The sequence below is a fragment of the Coregonus clupeaformis genome, chromosome 2 (genome assembly GCF_020615455.1).
Source record: "Coregonus clupeaformis isolate EN_2021a chromosome 2, ASM2061545v1, whole genome shotgun sequence".
NCBI classification, from domain to species: domain Eukaryota; kingdom Metazoa; phylum Chordata; class Actinopteri; order Salmoniformes; family Salmonidae; genus Coregonus; species Coregonus clupeaformis.
The window spans coordinates 17,174,309-17,194,352 of record NC_059193.1 but is presented as its reverse complement, the minus strand read 5'-3'; the positions used below and the strand labels follow the sequence as shown (position 1 = coordinate 17,194,352).

General features: G+C 44.1%; 1 protein-coding gene across 1 annotated transcript; it reads left to right on the top strand.

Moving 5' to 3' along the window:
- The first annotated feature begins 289 nt into the window (after positions 1-289).
- On the top strand, positions 290-15,983 carry LOC121533660 (E3 ubiquitin-protein ligase RNF38). The gene is given in 13 exon segments (XM_041839791.2): positions 290-431; positions 1,092-1,650; positions 7,764-7,816; positions 9,040-9,251; positions 9,405-9,446; positions 9,448-9,736; positions 9,874-10,002; positions 12,160-12,327; positions 12,401-12,562; positions 12,705-12,808; positions 12,996-13,199; positions 13,343-13,442; positions 15,062-15,983. Coding segments are annotated over 12 exon segments (1,794 nt in total). The 5' UTR covers positions 290-431; positions 1,092-1,382; the 3' UTR covers positions 15,125-15,983.
- The last annotated feature ends 4,061 nt before the right edge of the window (positions 15,984-20,044 follow it).

Here is a 20,044-nt window from a genome sequence, read left to right as displayed (position 1 = left end):
TACTAAATTATTTATTAGGTTGATTCCTCCCAGTCGCTTACCAGACAAAATTAATCAATGCAGTGATCGATTGTTGTCGGAATAATCAACAATATGGCCTGAAAAGAAACCACTCGTTTTAAATCGAACATATGCTCAAATACATGTATTCGAGGTGGGTTGGGTGTGAGGATTTTTTGCACAATGCAAGAAATGCGTCTTCAGAGATTTCTGTGCTCGATTAGATTGGTCTGACCAGAGATCTGAACATCCCATTGATTGATCTCCACTTACGCTCCCCACTGACATCTATAGAGAAAACACCACCAGCTTCAACAGTGAATGTACAATGCGTGGTGGGGATTTAAATCGGACGAAGACCAACATTCTCTGAAGATCAGGCAAGACATTCTGCCGCTTCTATCTGGGATCAACCAACATCGCCTAAAAAGGTTAGCAACATACATGCCAACAATGAGCAGAAATTGTAGCTAGCTCTCTCTGGCTATCTAGCTAGTTAAATTGTTTTTCTAGCTAGCTAGCGTTCCCGTTAGCAATAAGCTCGCTAACAACGACGGGTTGAGCTGACATTTTAATAGCAAAAAAACGTCACTAGTTAGCCATGTAGAATTTGTGGAGGGTTACCAAGTGTAATGTGGGAATTCAGGAATATTAAATGTTTTATCTAACGTTAGCAAACAGCATTTCTGAACTGTGGTTTGTTAGTTAACTAGCCCGCGAGACAGCTAATGTTAGCTAATATATGCTAACATTAAATAGCAGCAAGCTAAGTTTGTTGGCTGGCTAGGTAGTTACAGTTGTAGTAATAATATTTACTTTAATGTCAGTTGTGTGTTAACATTATCCAACCATCAAATAGTCTAACTGAATGTGGAACTCTGGCGAGCTTGTCTCATTTCACACTGACAAGTAGCTAGAAAGCCAGTAGTAGGTAGGCAAGCTTCATGAGACAATAGAAAAACTGAAACGGGTACAGCCCAGATACATTCACTAAAGCTTTTTGTTATGTACCTATGTGGATTGTTTTGGATGTTTGCATTATGTGCATTGCTATGACCGAACAAACTAATATACCAAATTGACCTCTATAGGGATACAAAAATAAATCCATCTTTGGAACGTTTTTGACTGACGGTGACGCGCAACACAGACCAAGAGAGAAGGTGCAAGAACTTAATCACGAACGACGGTAGAGAGGACGGCTCGAGCACCCGCTGCTTCCAGTTTTACCTACGCCCCAAACCGAGCGGTTCATGCGAAGGAAGAGACTCTCCAGAACAGGCCTATTACGAAGATAGCAAGGCGAGGGAAGTAGGCTACGGCAAACCTCCATCTGTCCCAGATACCTCAATTACGTCCACCTACCATCGCCCCCTTCAGCCATGGATCCCCCGAGGACTCGGTCGCGGTCACGGTCAGGTTTCTTCCACTATGGCATGAACGGTGGTGGCAACGGCAATAACGCAATCAACAACGGGAACATGAATGCTAGCGGAGGGATCGGGGTGAACTACCCCCAACAGAACAACACCGGCTGGGCTCCGCACACAGCGCGCAGCTATACAGACAACCAGCACACCCAAGGGAACTACCTGTCTGGCGGGGCGCAACGCCACGCTTCGCATGGAGCACACAGGCACCCCGGCACTGGTAAGCTTCAACGTCTCCCTCCCTTTCCCTACTAATCTTGATGCATCACACCCCGTGCATAGATGAGTGTACCATGCAATTTAGCAGGTGCCAGGCTTGACATGTAAACAGTGCAGTCTTCCTCTTAGCTGTATAACATTTATCTTCAGTGCAGTGTTCTTGGTGTTTATTGTCTGAAAATATTTTCTCATCCATCTAGTGTTGTCTGTAGTCGGGTGACTATGAGAGGTAAGGAGAGAAACTTTAGTAGCGTCCTCACTGCTTATGTGAAAGGCCCGAACAGCCTGTCTGATCTATGAATTGCCTACATTTCCGAACAACATTAATATATTTGCCCCATTTATTTGTGCGTTAGAGATGTCGCTGTATCCTCTTTAACACCCAGGAAGCTCCTATTCAAACTCCCATTTGACAGCTCTGCAAGCGTTAAGTCAAAAATAAGTTTGTTACTCACCAAATATGGAGTTTCGCTGAGCAATTATCTTTATTTTCACCCGTTACGGCCAGTATGTACTTCCAAAAAGGGTCAAAATAAAAAAATTTACACGCAGCCAAAAGCAATGCCTATTCGGCACCTCCAATGGATAGATGACTAATTACTGCCACGCACAGGTCAGAAGTCTACAACAGCTCAATACATTGGAAAGGCATTTTTTCGGTTGCTTGTAAATAGATATTTAGACATTTTTTGGAAGTACATATTGGCAGTAACGGGAGTTAATAAAGATGGTTGCTTAGTGAAACAATATCTGGTGAGTAACGAAAGTATTTTGACATTATAACGCTTGCAAAGCTGTCTAATGGGTGTTTCAGAACAAGCTCTATTTTGGTGGTACATTCTAATTTACATTAACATTTTAGTCATTTAGCAGACGCTCTTATCCAGAGCGACTTACAGTAGTGAGTACATACATTTTCATAAATTTTACATACATTCTAATGGCTTGATTCCACCCGAAATACACAGCTAAATTATTGAGTACTTTAACGAGTTGTGGTATTGAGTAGAAATGCATGACTTTACAATAAAAATGACCGAATGTATTAATTCGGTGTGTTAGTGGTTTTGGATATCATTTAGGCCAGGAATCATCAACTAGATTAAGCCGCAGGCCAAATGTAATTTTGAAAATTATTTGTAAAATATGTGTTAATTATTTATTGTTATTTTTTTTGAGGGTATGTTCAGGGGGCCGGAACATAATTACAAATAATTTGTATACTGCAAATTGACCACAAGAAGCCCAAACATATATAATATTTGACTAAAACATAATCATTTCAAACCTTTCTTACATTTGTGTACGATAACATGTATGTCTCTCTCTATGTGTAGGAATACTTTGGAACAGATATCCAAAATTTAAATCATTTGGAGACGGTTTACTGGTGTTTTTAGTCGTCTGTCAAACAAAATAAATAATTTTTGCTTAGAAAACTTGGGGGTGCCAAATAAAATCACGGCCCACGGACCGCCAGTTGGGGAACCCTGTCCTAGGCCCATATGGTCAAGACTATTTTCTAAGTAAGATTAAAAAACATTAAACCTGTCTTCTCTTGAGATTAGTCATATTTACAGGTTACTGCAAGATATTAATTGCCATAATGACGTTTGTTCTTCAAATTATGTGTTTATTGGCTCTGCTGCTGTGGACACTTAGGGAAAGGAATCCATTTTGTAATTTGGGTGAACTATCACTTTAACAGTTTGGCCTGTCGATCTCTGTGGGTGGGGTTTTTCAGGGGAGGGGGCAGGATGTTTGTTCACAGTTGGTGGGTTTTCAAAACTGTCAATCATTCACTGTGAGTGGGACTTTGAGGGAAGGTGGTAGATTAGTCATCTAGTCAGAACTAGTCTTTCAATTTAGTTCATTGTGGCAAAAACCTAGGAAAAAAGGTTGATCTGTCAAATGAACATGGATTCCCTGTTGAGAAACAATATAGAATTGCAGGAAAATGGTTTTAAAAATTCAGGGGGAGGACCCCCAGACCCTCGCCAGATTGTGCACCCCCACTTTTATACAAAGTCAGGCGCCCCCATGAATAGCCCTACAGGCATGATTGAAGAATGAAGCAGGTGTTAAACTTGGTCTTTGCTACACAGAAAGCAACAGTTGACTACTTCATTGTCGACACTAATCAAATCAGTAGGCCTATATCAATATCTGTAATAATACCATATACAGTGGGGAGAACAAGTGTTTGATACACTGCCGATTTTGCAGGTTTTCCTACTTACAAAGGATGTAGAGGTCTGTAATTTTTATCATAGGTACACTTCAACTGTGACAGACGGAATCTAAAACAAAAATTCAGAAAATCACATTGTGTGATTTCTAAGTCATTCATTTGCATTTTATTGCATGACATAAGTATTTGATCACCTACCAACCAGTAAGAATTCCGGCTCTCACAGACCTGTTAGTTTTTCTTTAAGAAGCCCTCCTGTTCTTCACTCATTACCTGTATTAACTGCACCTGTTTGAACTCGTTACCTGTATAAAAGACACCTGTCCACACATTCAATCAAACAGACTCCAACCTCTCCACAATGGCCAAGAGCAGAGAGCTGTGTAAGGACATCAGGGATAAAATTGTAGACCTGCACAAGGCTGGGATGGGGCTACAGGACAATAGACAAGCAGCTTGGTGAGAAGGCAACAACTGTTGGCGCAATTATTAGAAAATGGAAGAAGTTCAAGATGACGGTCAATCACCCTCGGTCTGGGGCTCCATGCAAGATCTCACCTCGTGGGGCATCAATGATCACAAGGAAGGTGAGGGATCAGCCCAGAACTACACGACAGGACCTGGTCAATGACCTGAAGAGAGCTGGGACCACAGTCTCAAAGAGAACCATTAGTAACACACTACGCCGTCATGGATAAAAATCCTGCAGCGCACACAAGGTCCCCCTGCTCAAGCCAGCGCATGTCCAGGCCCATCTGAAGTTTGCCAATGACCATCTGGATGATCCAGAGGAGGAATGGGAGAAGGTCATGTGGTCTGATGAGACAAAAATAGAGCTTTTTGGTCTAAACTCCACTCGCCGTGTTTGGAGGAAGAAGAAGGATGAGTACAAACCCAAGAACACCATCCCAACCGTGAAGCATGGAGGTGGAAACATCATTCTCTGGGGATGCTTTTTCTGCAAAGGGGACAGGACGACTGCACCGTATTGAGGGGAGGATGGATGGGGCCATGTATCGCGAGATCTTGGCCAACAACCTCCTTCCCTCAGTAAGAGCATTGAAGATGGGTCGTGGCTGGTTCTTCCAGCATGACAACGACCCAAAACACACAGCCAGGGCAACTAAGGAGTGGCTCCGTAAGAAGCATCTCAAGGTCCTGGAGTGGCCTAGCCAGTCTCCAGACCTGAACCCAATATAACATCTTTGGAGGGAGCTGAAAGTCCGTATTGCCCAGCGACAGCCCCGAAACCTGAAGGATCTGGAGAAGGTCTGTATGGAGGAGTGGGCCAAAATCCCTGCTGCAGTGTGCAAACCTGGTCAAGACCTACAGGAAATGTATGATCTCTGTAATTGCAAACACAGGTTTCTGTACCAAATATTAAGTTCCGCTTTTCTGATGTATCAAATACTTATGTCATGCAATAAAATGCAAATGAATTACTTAAAAATCATTTTTGTTTTAGATTCTGTCTCTCACAGTTGAAGTGTACATATGATAAAAATTACAGACCTCTACATGCTTTGTAAGTAGGCAAACCTGCAAAATTGGCAGTGTATCAAATACTTGTTCTCCCCACTGTAAGTATCATGACATTTGCTTTTATAACCTTCAATCTGTTTTCGTTTTATCATATTTTGGACCAGAATTACGCTCTCTCTCCACTAACTATTGTTCCTGCAGTGAGGATTCAACGTTTTCATAATTTATCAGCAAATCGCCAAAAAGTAGTAGTAGTAGCTTACTAGGGAGCCAAATGAACGGCTCGCTCACTGGTTCCGTTCACCTAAAAGATCGGTTCGTTCACGAACAACCCATCACTAGGCTACACTGACGAGTCACTGGCAAGTCTCGACACTGGCTTCGAATCCTAGGGAAATAAAAACAAGATATTTTGGTTTACTTGTCCCGAAGTGATACCAGGGATGTATAACGACGTTGTATGATTTATGAATAGCAATGGGAATAGGAGATTTACTTTATTCAGTCAGTTCGACACCTTTTTATAAACTCGTGAACACAAGCTGTCCGCTCCTCAAAGAACCGTAAATAGCCTATGCGCCCCTACTCTGTGGCTGGCCATAGGCCTATGAAACATGCAAAGAAATTAAATGAATGTGCCGCAAAACGATAAGCAGATTATAACTCATTATTACCACTGACATTACATGGGATGTGTACATTCACTCACAGGAGATGAAGAAGCATCATGCGCTCCCGCCTCCATGAAAATACATTTGACTGCAGCCAACCCCAGCGCACAAAAATAACACCGGTGCAGAGAGGCGGGACAGACAGCAGACTGACAAACCAGCAGTGGTTCCCTGTCATCGCTCGCTTTGTGACCGACAGGCGCCGTCCTATCATTAATCCATAGAAGTTGCATATCGTTCATTCTAGCGAGAGAAGGCTATTCAGACTTCTCTGACTAGCGAATTGAAACTTTTAAATGGAAAGAAGCCTAGTTAATTTATGAAGTGGAAAAAGTAGCTGGATGACAATGAGTCTTATCGGTTGTTCAGCCGGAGCTTATGGAAAACACTGCTCTGAGGAAACATACCATTAGAACAGAGTGGATTACCTAGAGGCAGAGAGGCCTATGAATGAATGCAAGCTTTTAATGAAGAGCTTTTTTAATAGCGCTGCCGCCATCCAGACCTAATAAACAACCCACACAGAGGAATATGCGCACGCAAAGACACACCTACCTACACACATTAGGCTACCCCCCCCCCAGACACAACAAAGAGGAATTTATGGGTATGACTGAAATGCTGTATCTCCCAGCTGTTTAATCCTCCTCCCTGCTCTAGGCAGCTGAAGATGCCTCTTCTTGAATTCTGTGTGTGATTTACAGTGTATTTGGTTTAGTGTGTGCTGTGAGCAGAGCTCTTGGCATGTCACAGCTCTTAACATCACTTTCAGGGGAATGTGTCAGTACTGGATTTGGAGGTGCTGAATATGTCACTTCATTTCACCACTCTTTCTCTCCCTCTGTCTGAGCTCGAACAGACAAACTGCACGTTTTGGCCTTGAGGAAGAGCAGCTTAGACTAGGCCTAGTGGCTCAATCCTGGAACCAGGGTTGTATGCGTCATGCAGCCACTGGCTCAAATAGGTGCCATTTCTGTACCAAGACCCAGATACTAGGACTAGGGCCTTATAACCTGGCAAACATCACCCAACCCAGCCCAATCCTTTCCTTGTGACACATCACACGGCTCAGCGTCTGGATCTCTGTGTCCTTCCCTGTCCATGTCGGAGCGCCAGTCGCCTGGCTGCTCTCTTCTGTTCTGCTGCCGCTGGCGGCGCGTCTTTGAGCTGTCAGTCTCCCCCGACTTCATAGAGCTGTGGCGTCGCAGAGAGAGGAGCGCTCTCAGATCAGTTTTTTTCTGAAGAGACGGAGGGAGGGGGCTAGTTGGGGGAGGGAGAGAGGAGGTGGGGGTGGGTGGGGTTGTTTTTGGTTTTCAGGAAACTCCGTCAGTGCAGTTCAAGGGCATCTCTGCCTGTGAAAGATTGGAGTGTGTGTCTGTGTAATATTGTGTGTCTGTGAGGCAGCAGAGGGGGTGGTTTTATATTTGAGATCAGAGAGATTGTTACATCGTAGAGAGCATGGTTCTCCCATTGTCAGTGGAAGATGGAACTAAACCAGGCAATTCAAAGCCATTTAGACACATTCACAGACCTAGACTGATCAGACTTTATCCAGCTATAATAAGTGTGTAGTTTTCCCCTCAGAGTTTAGGCACAATTTGGGCTGCTGCTTTCTCAACAGATGCTAATCGCAGAGAGGGTTAGAAGGAGCATGATTGCTGGTGTGTACATGTTAGCCAAGCCCATCCAGGCCTATGTCCGAGTCTTGGGATGTTTTGTTTAGCCTACAGCCTGGTTTGACCCTCCTGTTATTCTCACTCTGGCCTATAGGAGGTGTTCTTCACTTCCACCCTGATAACGTCTGCAGTGATGAGCGGGACAAGGTGAGTATATTTACCTTTCCCTATTACACCCAGTACCAGCACAGCCGTAGGAATGCTATAGCATGGTGTTAAAGTGGAACTGACAGTGTTTTAGCAGCATGAAATCGTATAAAATATGTTCATATGTTTTTTTAAATAATTTTTTTATAACATGTTCTGTCAAGCGAGCACATAGATATGGTAATTTTCATACTTTCATAGAATGTTTGGGAATTAAGTACAGTAAGGCCTTTGTGCTAACATTTTATAGCAATATAGAGTGGGAAAGTGGCTGTGCGTTTGGACAATTAAGACACTGTAAGCCAGAGCAAGATGAGCCAAAATCTAACGAGGTAACAGTAGATAAACCCTCGCAAACTTCTTCAGCTTGAAGTTGGCTGTCAAAATTGCACTGATTAACGATGGGGAATAATAGTAGGCTGCTTGCCCTTCTGCAGTCTGCCTGCCAATGCATGCTTGTCCCAACCCACGTTTTGACAACTGAATGGGAACTTACCTGCCTGCCCGCCCATATGATCGATGCCAAATACATTTGGTTGACAACTAAGAGATATGCTAACTGGATAAGTAGTTCATGTTCAGCATAGCTAGCTAGCAAAGTGATTCACATTTCTTGCTAGCTAACCAAATGACACTAATATCTCTAGCGGTGGCCACAGAAAAATGATATGGGGGAGGGAGGGAGTCATTCGTGACATGACATCCTTCCAGCAGTTAGCTAGGTAGCTAGGCTCTGTGCTTTTGCCCTGCCAAATAAATAGCCACATGAATAGGTAAGCTAGCCTATTAGCCACGTTATGACAGACTTGTGATGCCCTCGCTAGTTTGATTGAATTGGCCTTACTTTCATAATTTTTGTCCAAAATATTGAGTCAATGAAACTGAAACCGTGCATCCGAATGAATGGCTGGAGGCAACAAACAATGTACCAGCTGTGATTTACAACCAGATAGCAATATTTGTTGGACTACCAAGAAATGTAATGGTGAAGTATTTTCATAATGCATTGAAGTGCATCCAGCTATTCTGCCAACAATACCCTACTCTACGTCATGGAATATTTAGCGAAATATAACCTATTTTTAAAACCTCTTATGAAGTTGGGTTTTGTAGCGTAAATAGTGAATTTTGTATTTTTGACTTATGATTGTCTGTTTATCTGCAAAGTAGTTAACTGTCAGTTCCACTTTTAAAAAATGATCCATGTGTCTCTCTCTCTGTAGATGGAGGACAGTCCTAGCCCTAAGCGACAGCGTCTTTCCCAGCAGTCTATGTTAGATCTAAGCTCTGCCCCTCCCCCCACCCCATCTTCTCCCATTCGTCCCTGGGAGCTACCCCACACCCCAACTACCTGGGCCCCGCCCCCACCCAGTCGCAGACCACACCCCCACTACCCGCCAGAGCGATGCCACACTCCTGTCCGCAACCGCCGCAGGTAAGTATGTGTGTGTTTTTGTGTGTGTTAAACGTTACAATGGGTTCGGCATCATTGTAAAGTAATTTTTCCTCAGGGCATTATCTGTTGTGATGAGGATGTTTGGTAGAAATGACGTTGATATTGTCAGTGTCTCTCTCTCTGTCTCCCCAGTCCTCCAATGAGACGCCAGCGAGGCCGCCGTGACCGTCTCCCCCCACCACCACCCCCCTCACCCTCATCACCACCACTACCACCACCACCATCACCACAACCCTCACCATCATCACCCCCACCACAGCCTCTCAGCAGGGCTTCAGGATGAGAACTACCGCCACCCCGTCCCCCCTCAGAGTTACCCCTATAACCAGCCTGAGGAGCGCCCCTACCACCCCCCCAACCTGTCCCCTCGCCCCCTCCACCACCCTGCTAACCTGTCCCCCAGGTTGATGCACCCTCACCCCCCTCAGCAGCAGAGCGGTGTGGTGCTGGACCTCCATGACCAGGTCAGTGGGGAAACAGGAAGCCGCTTGTATAGTTGTCAATAAAGCATTATTGAATTTGATTAGGGTCATATTTATCCTTCTACATGGAGGTTCAGGTAGTGTGGTTGTTTGAACTCTGACCTTTGACTTCTGCGCAGGTGTCGTACCCAGTCTCTCCCCCTGGTGGCCCCCCCGGCCTGCCCCCGCACTCGGCCCCCCAGCAGCTCCCAGCATGCTCGGTGGTCTTTAGTGGGCAGCACTACCCTGTCTGCAGTGTCCCTCCATCTGTGAGTTCAACTAGCCTGACTGTCTGACTTGTGTATCTCTTTGATACTCTGTTAGTCTGACACTGATCGTATGCCTACTTCATGTACAGTGCCATCAGAAAGTATTTATACCCCTTGACTTATTACACATTTTGTTGTTACAGCCTTAATTCAAAATTGAGTAAAACCACAGAAAAAATCTCACCCATCTACACACACTACTCCATAAAGAGAAAGTGAAAACATGTTTTTAGAAATGTTAGCAAATGTATTGAAAATGAAATGCATAAATATCTCATTTTAAATAAGTTATCACACCCCTGAGTCAATACTTTGTAGAAGCACCGTTGGCAGCGATTACAGCTATGAGTCTTTCTGGGTAAGTCTCTAAGAGCTTTCCACACCTGGATTGTGCAACATTTGCCCATTATTCTTCAAATTGGTTGTTCATCATTGATAGGCAACCATTTTCAGGTCTTGCCAGGGATTTTCAAGTAGATTTAAGTCAAAACTAACTCGGCCACTCAGCAACATTCACGGTCTTCTTGGTAAGCGAATCCAGTGTATATTTGGCCTTATGTTTTAGGTTATTGTTCTGCTGAAAGGTGAATTCATCTCCCAGTGTCTGGTGGAAAGCAGACTGAACCAGGTTTTGCTCTAGGATTTTGCCAGTGCTTAGCTCCATTCTGGATATTTTTTTAAATCCTGAAACTCCCCAGTTCTTAAAGATTACAAGCATTCCCATAACATGATGCTATGAAAAGCCAAGTGACATTTACTCCTGATGTACTGACCTGTTGCAACCTCTACAACCACTGTGATTATTATTTGACCCTGCTGGTCATCTATGAACCGTTTGAACATCCTGGAGAAAAATCTGGCCTTAATGGCCATGTACTGTTATAATCTCCACCCGGCACAGCCAGAAGGGGACTGGCCACCCCTCAGAGCCTGGTTCCTCTCTAGGTTTCTGCCTTTCTAGGGAGTTTTTCCTAGCCACCGTGCTTCTACGTCTGCATTGTTTGGGGTTTTAGGCTGCGTTTCTGTATAGCACTTTGTGACATCTGCTGATGTAAAATGGGCTTTATAAATATAATTGATTGATTAACCCACAACTATGCTTGAACATCTGGAGAGTGGCACGCAGTAATGTGTTGTATTGGATTTGCCCCAAACACAATACATTGTATTCAGGACAAAAAGTGATTTGCTTTGCCACATTTTTTGCAGTATTACTTGTTGCAAACAGGATGCATGTTTTGGAATATGTTTATTCTGTACAGGCTTCCTTTTCACTCTGTCAAATTAGGTTAGTATTGTGGAGTAACTACAATGTTGATCTATCCTCAGTTTTCTCCTATCACAGCCACTATACTCTGCAACGGTTTTAAAGTCACCATTGGCCTCATGGTGAAATCCCTGAGCGGTTTCCTACCTCTCCGGCAACTGAGTTAGGGAGGACGCCTGTGTCATTGTAGTGACTTGATAAGCACATTTTTACTCCTGAACTTATTTAGGCTTGCCATAACAACAAAAGGGTTGAATAGTTATTGACTCAAGACATTTTTGTGTTTTCATTTTTATAAAAAAAAAAATGTGAAAAACACAATTCCACTTCGACGTTATGGGGTATTGTGTGTAGGCCAGTGACAAAATGTGGAAAAAGTCAAGGGGTGCAAATACTTCCTGAAGGCACTGTACCTCTCCTTTCCCTCCCTGTTTTCCATCAGTGTGTTTGTTCAAATTCATGTATGCATAATTAATCTCATCTTTATCGAGGGTGTCAATAATTGGAGCCCAATGTATATATGCAGGACTGTTTCTTTTATACTGTTTTTCACACTATTTATATACTGGATTCTTGACATGGCTGACTATAATATCTACTGCTGTACATATCATTCTTAGTATATCTTTTTGATGCATGTACACATCGCTTGCATTTAGATTACTGATAATGTTAATTGGATTCATCCTGACGTGTGGTTTCTAGTTTTGGATTTATTAGTTGTGTACTTGTTTTACATTTTATTGCACTGTTAGGAGCTAGTAACAAGTATTTCACTGCACACGCTATAACATCTGCTGAACTGTGTACACAACCAATAAACGTTGTTTGTTTTGGTCTCTCCTCTATAATGTAATCGAATGTTCTCTCTCTCTCTCTCTCTCTCTCAGGTTCTGCAGACGTGCTCTGTGCAACACCTGCCCATGCCCTACACGTTCCCCTCCCTGCTGTCCAGTGACCCCACCTTTCTCCTGCCCCCTCCCCACCTGTCCCACCATCCCCCTCACATCCCCCAGCCTGGACAGTTTGGACCCTACCCCACACAGCAGGCCAGATCGGTGAGTGGCACTATCTAGCATTACAAGCCATTTGAAGCTCATCAGCAACATCTCTCTTTCTTTTTTTCCCTAGCCATTACAGAGGATAGAGAATGACGTGGAGCTGTTGGGGGAGCACCTGTCGTTAGGGGCGGGTCTACACTACCCCCCTGCCCCCCACCCCGGCCTGCCCCCCCATTCCACTCAGCTCCACTTCCTCTCCCATGAGCCTCTGCCACAGGAGTTCTTTGGAGTGGTGAGTGTCTCTCTCTGACCTCTTTATCTCTCACTCCCACATCATGGTGATTGTGGCATCATCTTTTAAGCCATTTTAAAAGGCCTGCGTAGATTTTTTTTCATTTGGTCATATGAAATCCAGTAATTATTTATCTTCTCAGTCGTATCCTAACTTCCTGCCACGGCGTATCCCAGGACGACGCTACCGCTCACAGCAGCCACTGCCACCCTCGCCTTACCACCCCAGTTTCCTGCCTTACTTCCTGTAAGTCACCCATCCGTCTCTAGCTCTGCATCATGGGTTTTGTAGTTTAGACAATCAGTAGACGCTGCCCTATTGGTTGGAAGTAGCCTACTGTTGTGGCACAGCGTATTTGTGCGAATACAGTTGAGCTTTTATGTATGTTTGTCACATGAGCTGTGTAAGCACACAGTGTCTCCCTCTCTGTCAGCTCTATGCTGCCAGTCCAGCCTACAGGCCCTGCCATCAGCCTGGAGCTAGACGTAGATGACGGAGAGGTGGAGAACTATGAGGCTCTTCTCAACCTGGCCGAGCGTCTGGGAGAGGCCAAGCTCAGAGGACTGACCAAGGGAGACATCGAGCAGCTGCCTTCCTATAGGTTCAACCCCAACAACCACCAATCAGAACAGACTCTGTGAGTACTTCCCCTTGACCTACCAGAGCTGAGGATACTATCCTCCGCCCTCGCCAATCCGAGCATGCAGTTGGTGTTGTTGGTACTTCTGTTGAAATAATGTTTTAATAACGTTGTAATAAAGTTGTACTGTTGTATTGCAGGTGTGTGGTGTGTATGAGTGACTTTGAGTCACGTCAGTTACTGCGAGTTCTACCCTGCAGTCATGAGTTCCATGGAAAGTGTGTCGACAAGTGGCTCAGGGTGAGTCTCTCGCTTGCTCTAGTATTTCACAATGCACGATCAACTATACTGAACAAAAATAAACGCAACATGTCAAGTGTTGGTCCCATGTTTCATGAGCTGAAATAAATGATCCCAGAAATGTTCCACACGCACACAAAGCGTATTTATCTCAAATTTTGAGCAGAAATTTGTTTACATCCCTGCTAGTATCTCTCCTTTGCCAAGATAATCCATCCACCTGACAGGTGTGGCATATCAAGAAGCTGATTAAACAGTATGATCATTACACAGGTGCACCTTGTGCTGGGGACAATAAAAGGCCACTTTAAAATGTGCAGTTTTGTCACACAACACAATGCCACAGCTGTCTCAAATTTTGAGGGAGTGTGCAATTGGAATGCTGACTGCAGGAATGTCCACCAGAGCTGTTGCCAGAATTTAATGTTAATTTCTCTACCATAAACCGCCTCCAACGTCGTTTTCGAGAATTTGGCAATGCGTCCAACCGGCCTCGCAACCGCAGACCACGTCTAACCACGCCAGCCCAGGACCTCCACATCCGGCTTCTTCACCTGCGTGATCGTCTGAGACCAGCCACCCGGACAGCTGACTAAACTGTGGGTTTGCACAACTGAAGAATTTCTGCACAAATTGTTACAAACCATCTCAGGGAAGCTCATATGTGTGCTTGTCGTCCTCACCAGGGTCTTGACCTGACTTCAGTGGTCAAATGTTAACTTTTGATGGCCACTGGCACGCTGGAGAAGTGTGCTCTTCACGGATGAATCCCAGTTTCAACTGTACCGGCAGATGGCAGACCGCATGTATGGCGTCGTGTGGGCTAGCGGTTTGCTGATGTCAACGTTGTGAACAGAGTGCCCAATGGAGGTGGGGTTATGGGCAGGCATAAGCTACGGAGAACGAACACAATTGCATTTTATCAATGGCATTTTGAAAGCACAGAGATACCGTGAAGAGATCCTGAGGCCCATTGTCGTGCCATTAATCCGCCGCCATCGCCTCATGTTTCAGCATAATGCATGGCCCCATGTCGCAAGGATCTGTACACAATTCCTGGAAGCTGAAAATGTGTCAGTTCTTCCATGCTCTGGATCAACGTGTACGACAGTGTTCCAGTTCCCGCCAATATCCAGCAACTTCGCACAACCATTTAAAGAATAGTGGGACAACATTCCACAAGCCACAATCAACTCTATGTGAAGGAGATGTGTCGCGCTGTATGAGGCAAATGATGGTCATACCAGATACTGACTGGGTTTCTGATCCATGCCCCTGCCTTTTTGTAAAGGTTTCTGTGACCATTTGGAAGCATATTGGTATTCCTAGTCATGTGTTATCCATAGATTAGGGCCTAATGAATTTGTTTCAATTGACTGATTTCCTTATATGAACTGTAACTCAGTAAAATCGTTTAAATTGTTGCATTTTATATTTTTGTTCTGTGCATTTGGCAAACATACTTTTCTAGATACTGTGAAACATCTTACATCTTCATACCTAGTTCTCATTCCAACTGAAGCTCCCTCTAAAAAAACAAATCTAGAGTTCTCCAGTAATGATCAAGTCATCCCTGCATGTTAACTGACAATGTATCCCTCTCTGTTGTCTCTCTCCAGGCTAACAGGACTTGCCCCATCTGTAGAGCGGATGCCTCAGAGGTCCAGCGAGACTCAGAGTGACCACCAGGGGGAGTCAACCACTGACTGTCAAACAGTTTTAGCACTGCCCCCCCCCACCCCCCTCCCCTGCATCTCCTTTCCTTCTCCTGTAACTCTGCTCTCATCTCTCATTTTACTGCCCCACACTCCACCTTCAATCTCTCTTTTTGAAATGTTTGGCTCTCTCTGCCTCCTTCCACTCTGCCCTCCATCTCTTCTTTAGCACTCTTGCCCTTCTGTCCTCTTCAGCCTCACACTCCATTCCCTCTGGTCAGGCACACACCCCTCAGCTGAACCCGCTGGGGGGGGGGGGGTCTGCGCACAAGCTAATGTCCATCCGTATGATTCCTGGCCTTGGTATGTGCCAGCGTTGGGTTTGTGTGTATGAGAGACTGTATTTTAGTTAGTCTCTGATCATGTATTTGTGTGTTAGACTTGGGTATCCACATGTAGTTGACACTTAAGGGCCCATGCCACTCTGCTGCCTCTGTAGCCTGAACTAGTTGCTTTTTGTTTAGTTTCTCTGCCTGGCAGTTTACCTCATCATTCCTGTTGGTCATTGTTACCAAGACGACATGCTTCACTGTATTCCTCTGAAGTTTCTCATTCTATTTTTCTTTGTTTTTGTTCCTTATTAAAGATGATCAGTTTGTCTAACTTTGCAGTGGCACGTGTTATATACTGTATAAATATATGAGTATCTGTATACCAAATAAAAGGCTTGATATGAACTTTTTTTTTTTTAAATCACATTTTGGACTGTTTTTAAAAATGAATTATGAGCTGTGATGCAGTTGGGTTTGTGCTGGATTGATTAGTCTGTTCTGGATGTTAGACTTTAGGTGGTGGTTCATTTAATAAAATACATGATACACACCGATCTGTCTGCTGTCTGTTTCATGTAGAGAGGAAACGCCAGAGCAAAGGATGGCATAGTGTACTTCAAAGCAGAAGGTGGGCGTCCTATCGCCTCTCACCACAGAACATGGTCCGTCAATTTCCCGACGATTCTACATGCTTGTCAACACCGGGAAGGTGATTCCTAACACCACAATCACCTGCTGCTTTTAGCTGTTAGTAGTTCTGGTGTGTTTCTTCTCTCAATTGATGGTGACTGGCTTTCTGTATTTGGGCTTCATCTGTAATGACTGCAAACTGCCATCAGGTGGTGTCACTGTTCTATCTAAGGCATGGTCATTTATTTTAGCGAGAGGGGATGGGTCTCAATGGGAGAAGCTCAATTGCGTCCTCTCCTCGCCGCCTCCTCAAAACCCATTGGCTGAGAAAGCCAGAGGTCCCTCCCCTCTGACTTTCTCTTCCAATTGGTTTTGAGAAGGAGGCGAGGAGTATGTTCTAGAGCAGGGTTCTTCAATTCCGGTCCTGGAGGGCCGAAACACCTCTGTTTTTCATCCTCTCCTTCTAATCAGGGGCTAATTCAGACCTGGGACACCAGGTGAGTGCAATTAAGTACCAGGTAGAAATAAAAAACAGAAGTGTTTCGGCCCTCCAGGACCGGAATTGAAGAACCCTGTTCTAGAGGCTTCCTCTCGTCTCAACAGGTTCACTCAGTGTAGATGGAAGCCATAAGAGGGCAGCAGGTAGCCTAGTGGTTAGAGTTGAGCTGGCAACCGGAGGGTTGCTGGTATCAAATCCTAGATGCCGTTGCGCCCTTAAGCAAGGCTCTTAACCCCACCACAACAACAGTGCCTAGTGAGGTAGCCCACCGCACCTCTCAACAACAAAAGTGTCTTTCAAAAGGGTTGGGTTAAAAGCGTAAATCCAATTTCGGTTGGACCTTGTGTGCAATTGACCAATAGTGATCTTAATCTTAAAATACATCAGATACCCATACAGTTCTTTCAGGGTTAGATGTTAGGGTTTTGTGAAGGATTAGGCACTAGATAAATGTATCAAATTTGCCCGAAGTCTGGCCTATGAGACATGCAATGATCATCACAATAACTTGTGTGAACCAATGATTTCTATACACTAGATGACTGATAGGGGACGCTGTGTTGACACTACTGTGCCTCTAATGTAAAAAATATTTAGGAAGTTATAGACATTTATTTATTCATGTCTACATACATTTTTGCCACATCTATTACAGATGTCTTAATGCAGACTTTAAATTATATGTAAGCTAAACATAAAATATAACAAAGTATCATTTTTAGAGATGACTGTTACTGTCCCCACTACAACAACAAAAAAAATACTTAAATATATGTAATTTTGTACTTTCATTAAAATATTGTACAATTCCATTAATTCCTATCGAGGACTGTTCCTACTGGGGAGTGCCAATATGGCCGACCAGTGGCTTCAAAGCCTCTCAATGGCCAATGTATAGCATCAGCAATCCAGGGTTTATATACAGTACATCATTGGTGTGAACCCCGGGCAGTGACCTAACTAAGCTAGTCTACTCTGTGACCCAATGTGGAGCACAGACGGAGGTCTGTTAGTTACTTAGCGCACGGCTGTTACCTAGCATCGGCTGTTAGCTACATCACATGGAGGGGGTTGTTGTGGTCTGATTGTCCATGGTGAGTGTCTCTCGGCAGGCTGTCTACAGGCAATGTGCCCTCTGACCTGCATAATGTGACCATACAGGATTTATTTTAGTCTCTTTTCTCTTTCATTGCGGACATTTACTCTTTCTCTATTCCTTCTCTAGGCTCTTCTAGTTCTCTTCCAATCTCTCTTTATTCTCCCTCTTTCCATCATTTCTCTTGCTTTCACCCTGCTGCCTCATTATTTCTCTCTCTCTGCCTTTTCTTTACCTCTTCATATTTTGTCTGATTCATGACGACACAGCAGCTAAATACAGGGTTTCCCAAACTCGGTCCTCGGGAGCCCAAGGGGTGCACGTTTTGGTTTTTGCACTAACACTACACAGCTGTTTCAAATAATCAACTAATCATCAAGCTTTGGTAATTTGAATCAGCTGTGTAGTGTTAGGGCAACAACCAAACCGTGCACCCCTTGGGATCCCGAGGACCGAGTTTGGGAAACGTGAGCGAGAGAGAGGTATTATTCCACGCTGCATGCCCTGGGTCTAAGTAACCTGATGCATGGGGAATGAACGAGATCCGTTTTGCACATTGTTCCTTTCACGCCACACTGGTGCGTTGGGCCTGTTGTGGAACAGGAGCCCACACCTCTGTCTGTTACAGAGACACTGTCGGGAGTCATCTGGATGGAGATAGAGTCAATGATAACAACAGGTTTCTTTCTATAAACAGAGAAATGCAGCTCAGTTCTGACCGGAAGCGGGTCTAAAGATGAATTAACATTCTATCAACAGATTAATTAGCATTCTATCAACTGTATCTTATATGAACTTTCACTAATTATACCACGGTATTACAGTAACAGTTTATTACCAAACAGCGAAGAGTGAGTGAGAGAGAATGTGTCTGTATGACAGAAGAGAGAGAAAAAGAGAATGAATCTGAGAGTTTATTTTGCGAGTTCAAGTCTAATTGAATCAGAGGCTTTTTGGTCTAACTGATGATTCCGAACAATGAGCAGAGGAGAGGCAACCCTTCCCACGTCCTTCACCCTAAATACCCCTCCTTTCCTCTTCTCTCCCTCCCCCCTCCCTCCTCCCCTGTGACCACCGCCCATCCCTCCATGCCTGGCAGAGTAATGAAATGGAAGAGATATGGGATTTCTGCCTAAACTGTCTCTCCAGTTAAAGCTGAATGAATTCACTGAGCACTATGTTTCGCATCCTCTCTCTCTGTGTCTCTCTCTCTGTCTCTCTCTCTCTCTTATTCAGATTCAGCCACACACATAGACAGATACAGACACGCATAACTGTGCAAACAGACCTTCAAACTTTGTGACTTTGTCCTTCAAACTGATGCACCGTCGCAGCATTATCACAGATACATTATCTCCGTTTTACACATGGAGAAATCAACATTAGGTTAACTTGCAGCTTCCAATTACTGGTCCTACTCATAAGATTTTGGCTTTGAATCTCTGGTTGGTTGGCTCTCCTCAAGCTGTTCACTGATTTGCTGTAAGTCCTCTAGCTGTTTCCTGATTGGTCGCATGTCCTCAGGGCTGCGCATGGATTGGCTGTAGGGGAGATGAGCGGCGGAGTTGTGCTTATCTGAAGACACATGAACGGAACGACCTCAGATTCCTTGGTTAGTCCCTCAAACAAACACTTTTCCTGTCTCTCTGTGTATGTCCTATGTTATAGATATGTCTCTCTGTGTATGTCCTATGTTATAGATTTGTCTCTCTGTGTATGTCCTATGTTATAGATTTGTCTCTCTGTGTATGTCCTATGTTATAGATATGTCTCTCTGTGTATGTCCTATGTTATAGATATGTCTCTCTGTCTGTGTCCTATGTTATAGATTTGTCTCTGTGTATGTCCTATGTTATAGATATGTCTCTCTATCTATGTCCTATGTTATAGATATGTCTCTCTGTGTATGTCCTATGTTATAGATATGTCTCTCTGTGTATGTCCTATGTTATAGATATGTCTCTCTGTCTGTGTCCTATGTTATAGATATGTCTCTGTGTATGTCCTATGTTATAGATATGTCTCTCTGTCTATGTCCTATGTTATAGATATGTCTCTCTGTGTATGTCCTATGTTATAGATTTGTCTTTCTGTGTATGTCCTATGTTATAGATATGTCTTTCTGTGTATGTCCTATGTTATAGATTTGGTTGAGCCTGTAAACATAGGAGTGTGTGTGTGCGTGTGCAGCCATCTACCCAAAGAAGGAAACCTTAATTCAAAGTACAGTAGCTGATGTGAACTGATGATGTCATGCTGGATTTATAGATGTGATGTAAGTGGTGTGATGTCACGGTACTCTTTAGGGCAGACCCTCGGGCACTGTTAGGGTGGCACTAACAGTGCCATGAGGGTGCCAAGCCACTGAGTGGGTCTAGGACTCATGATTC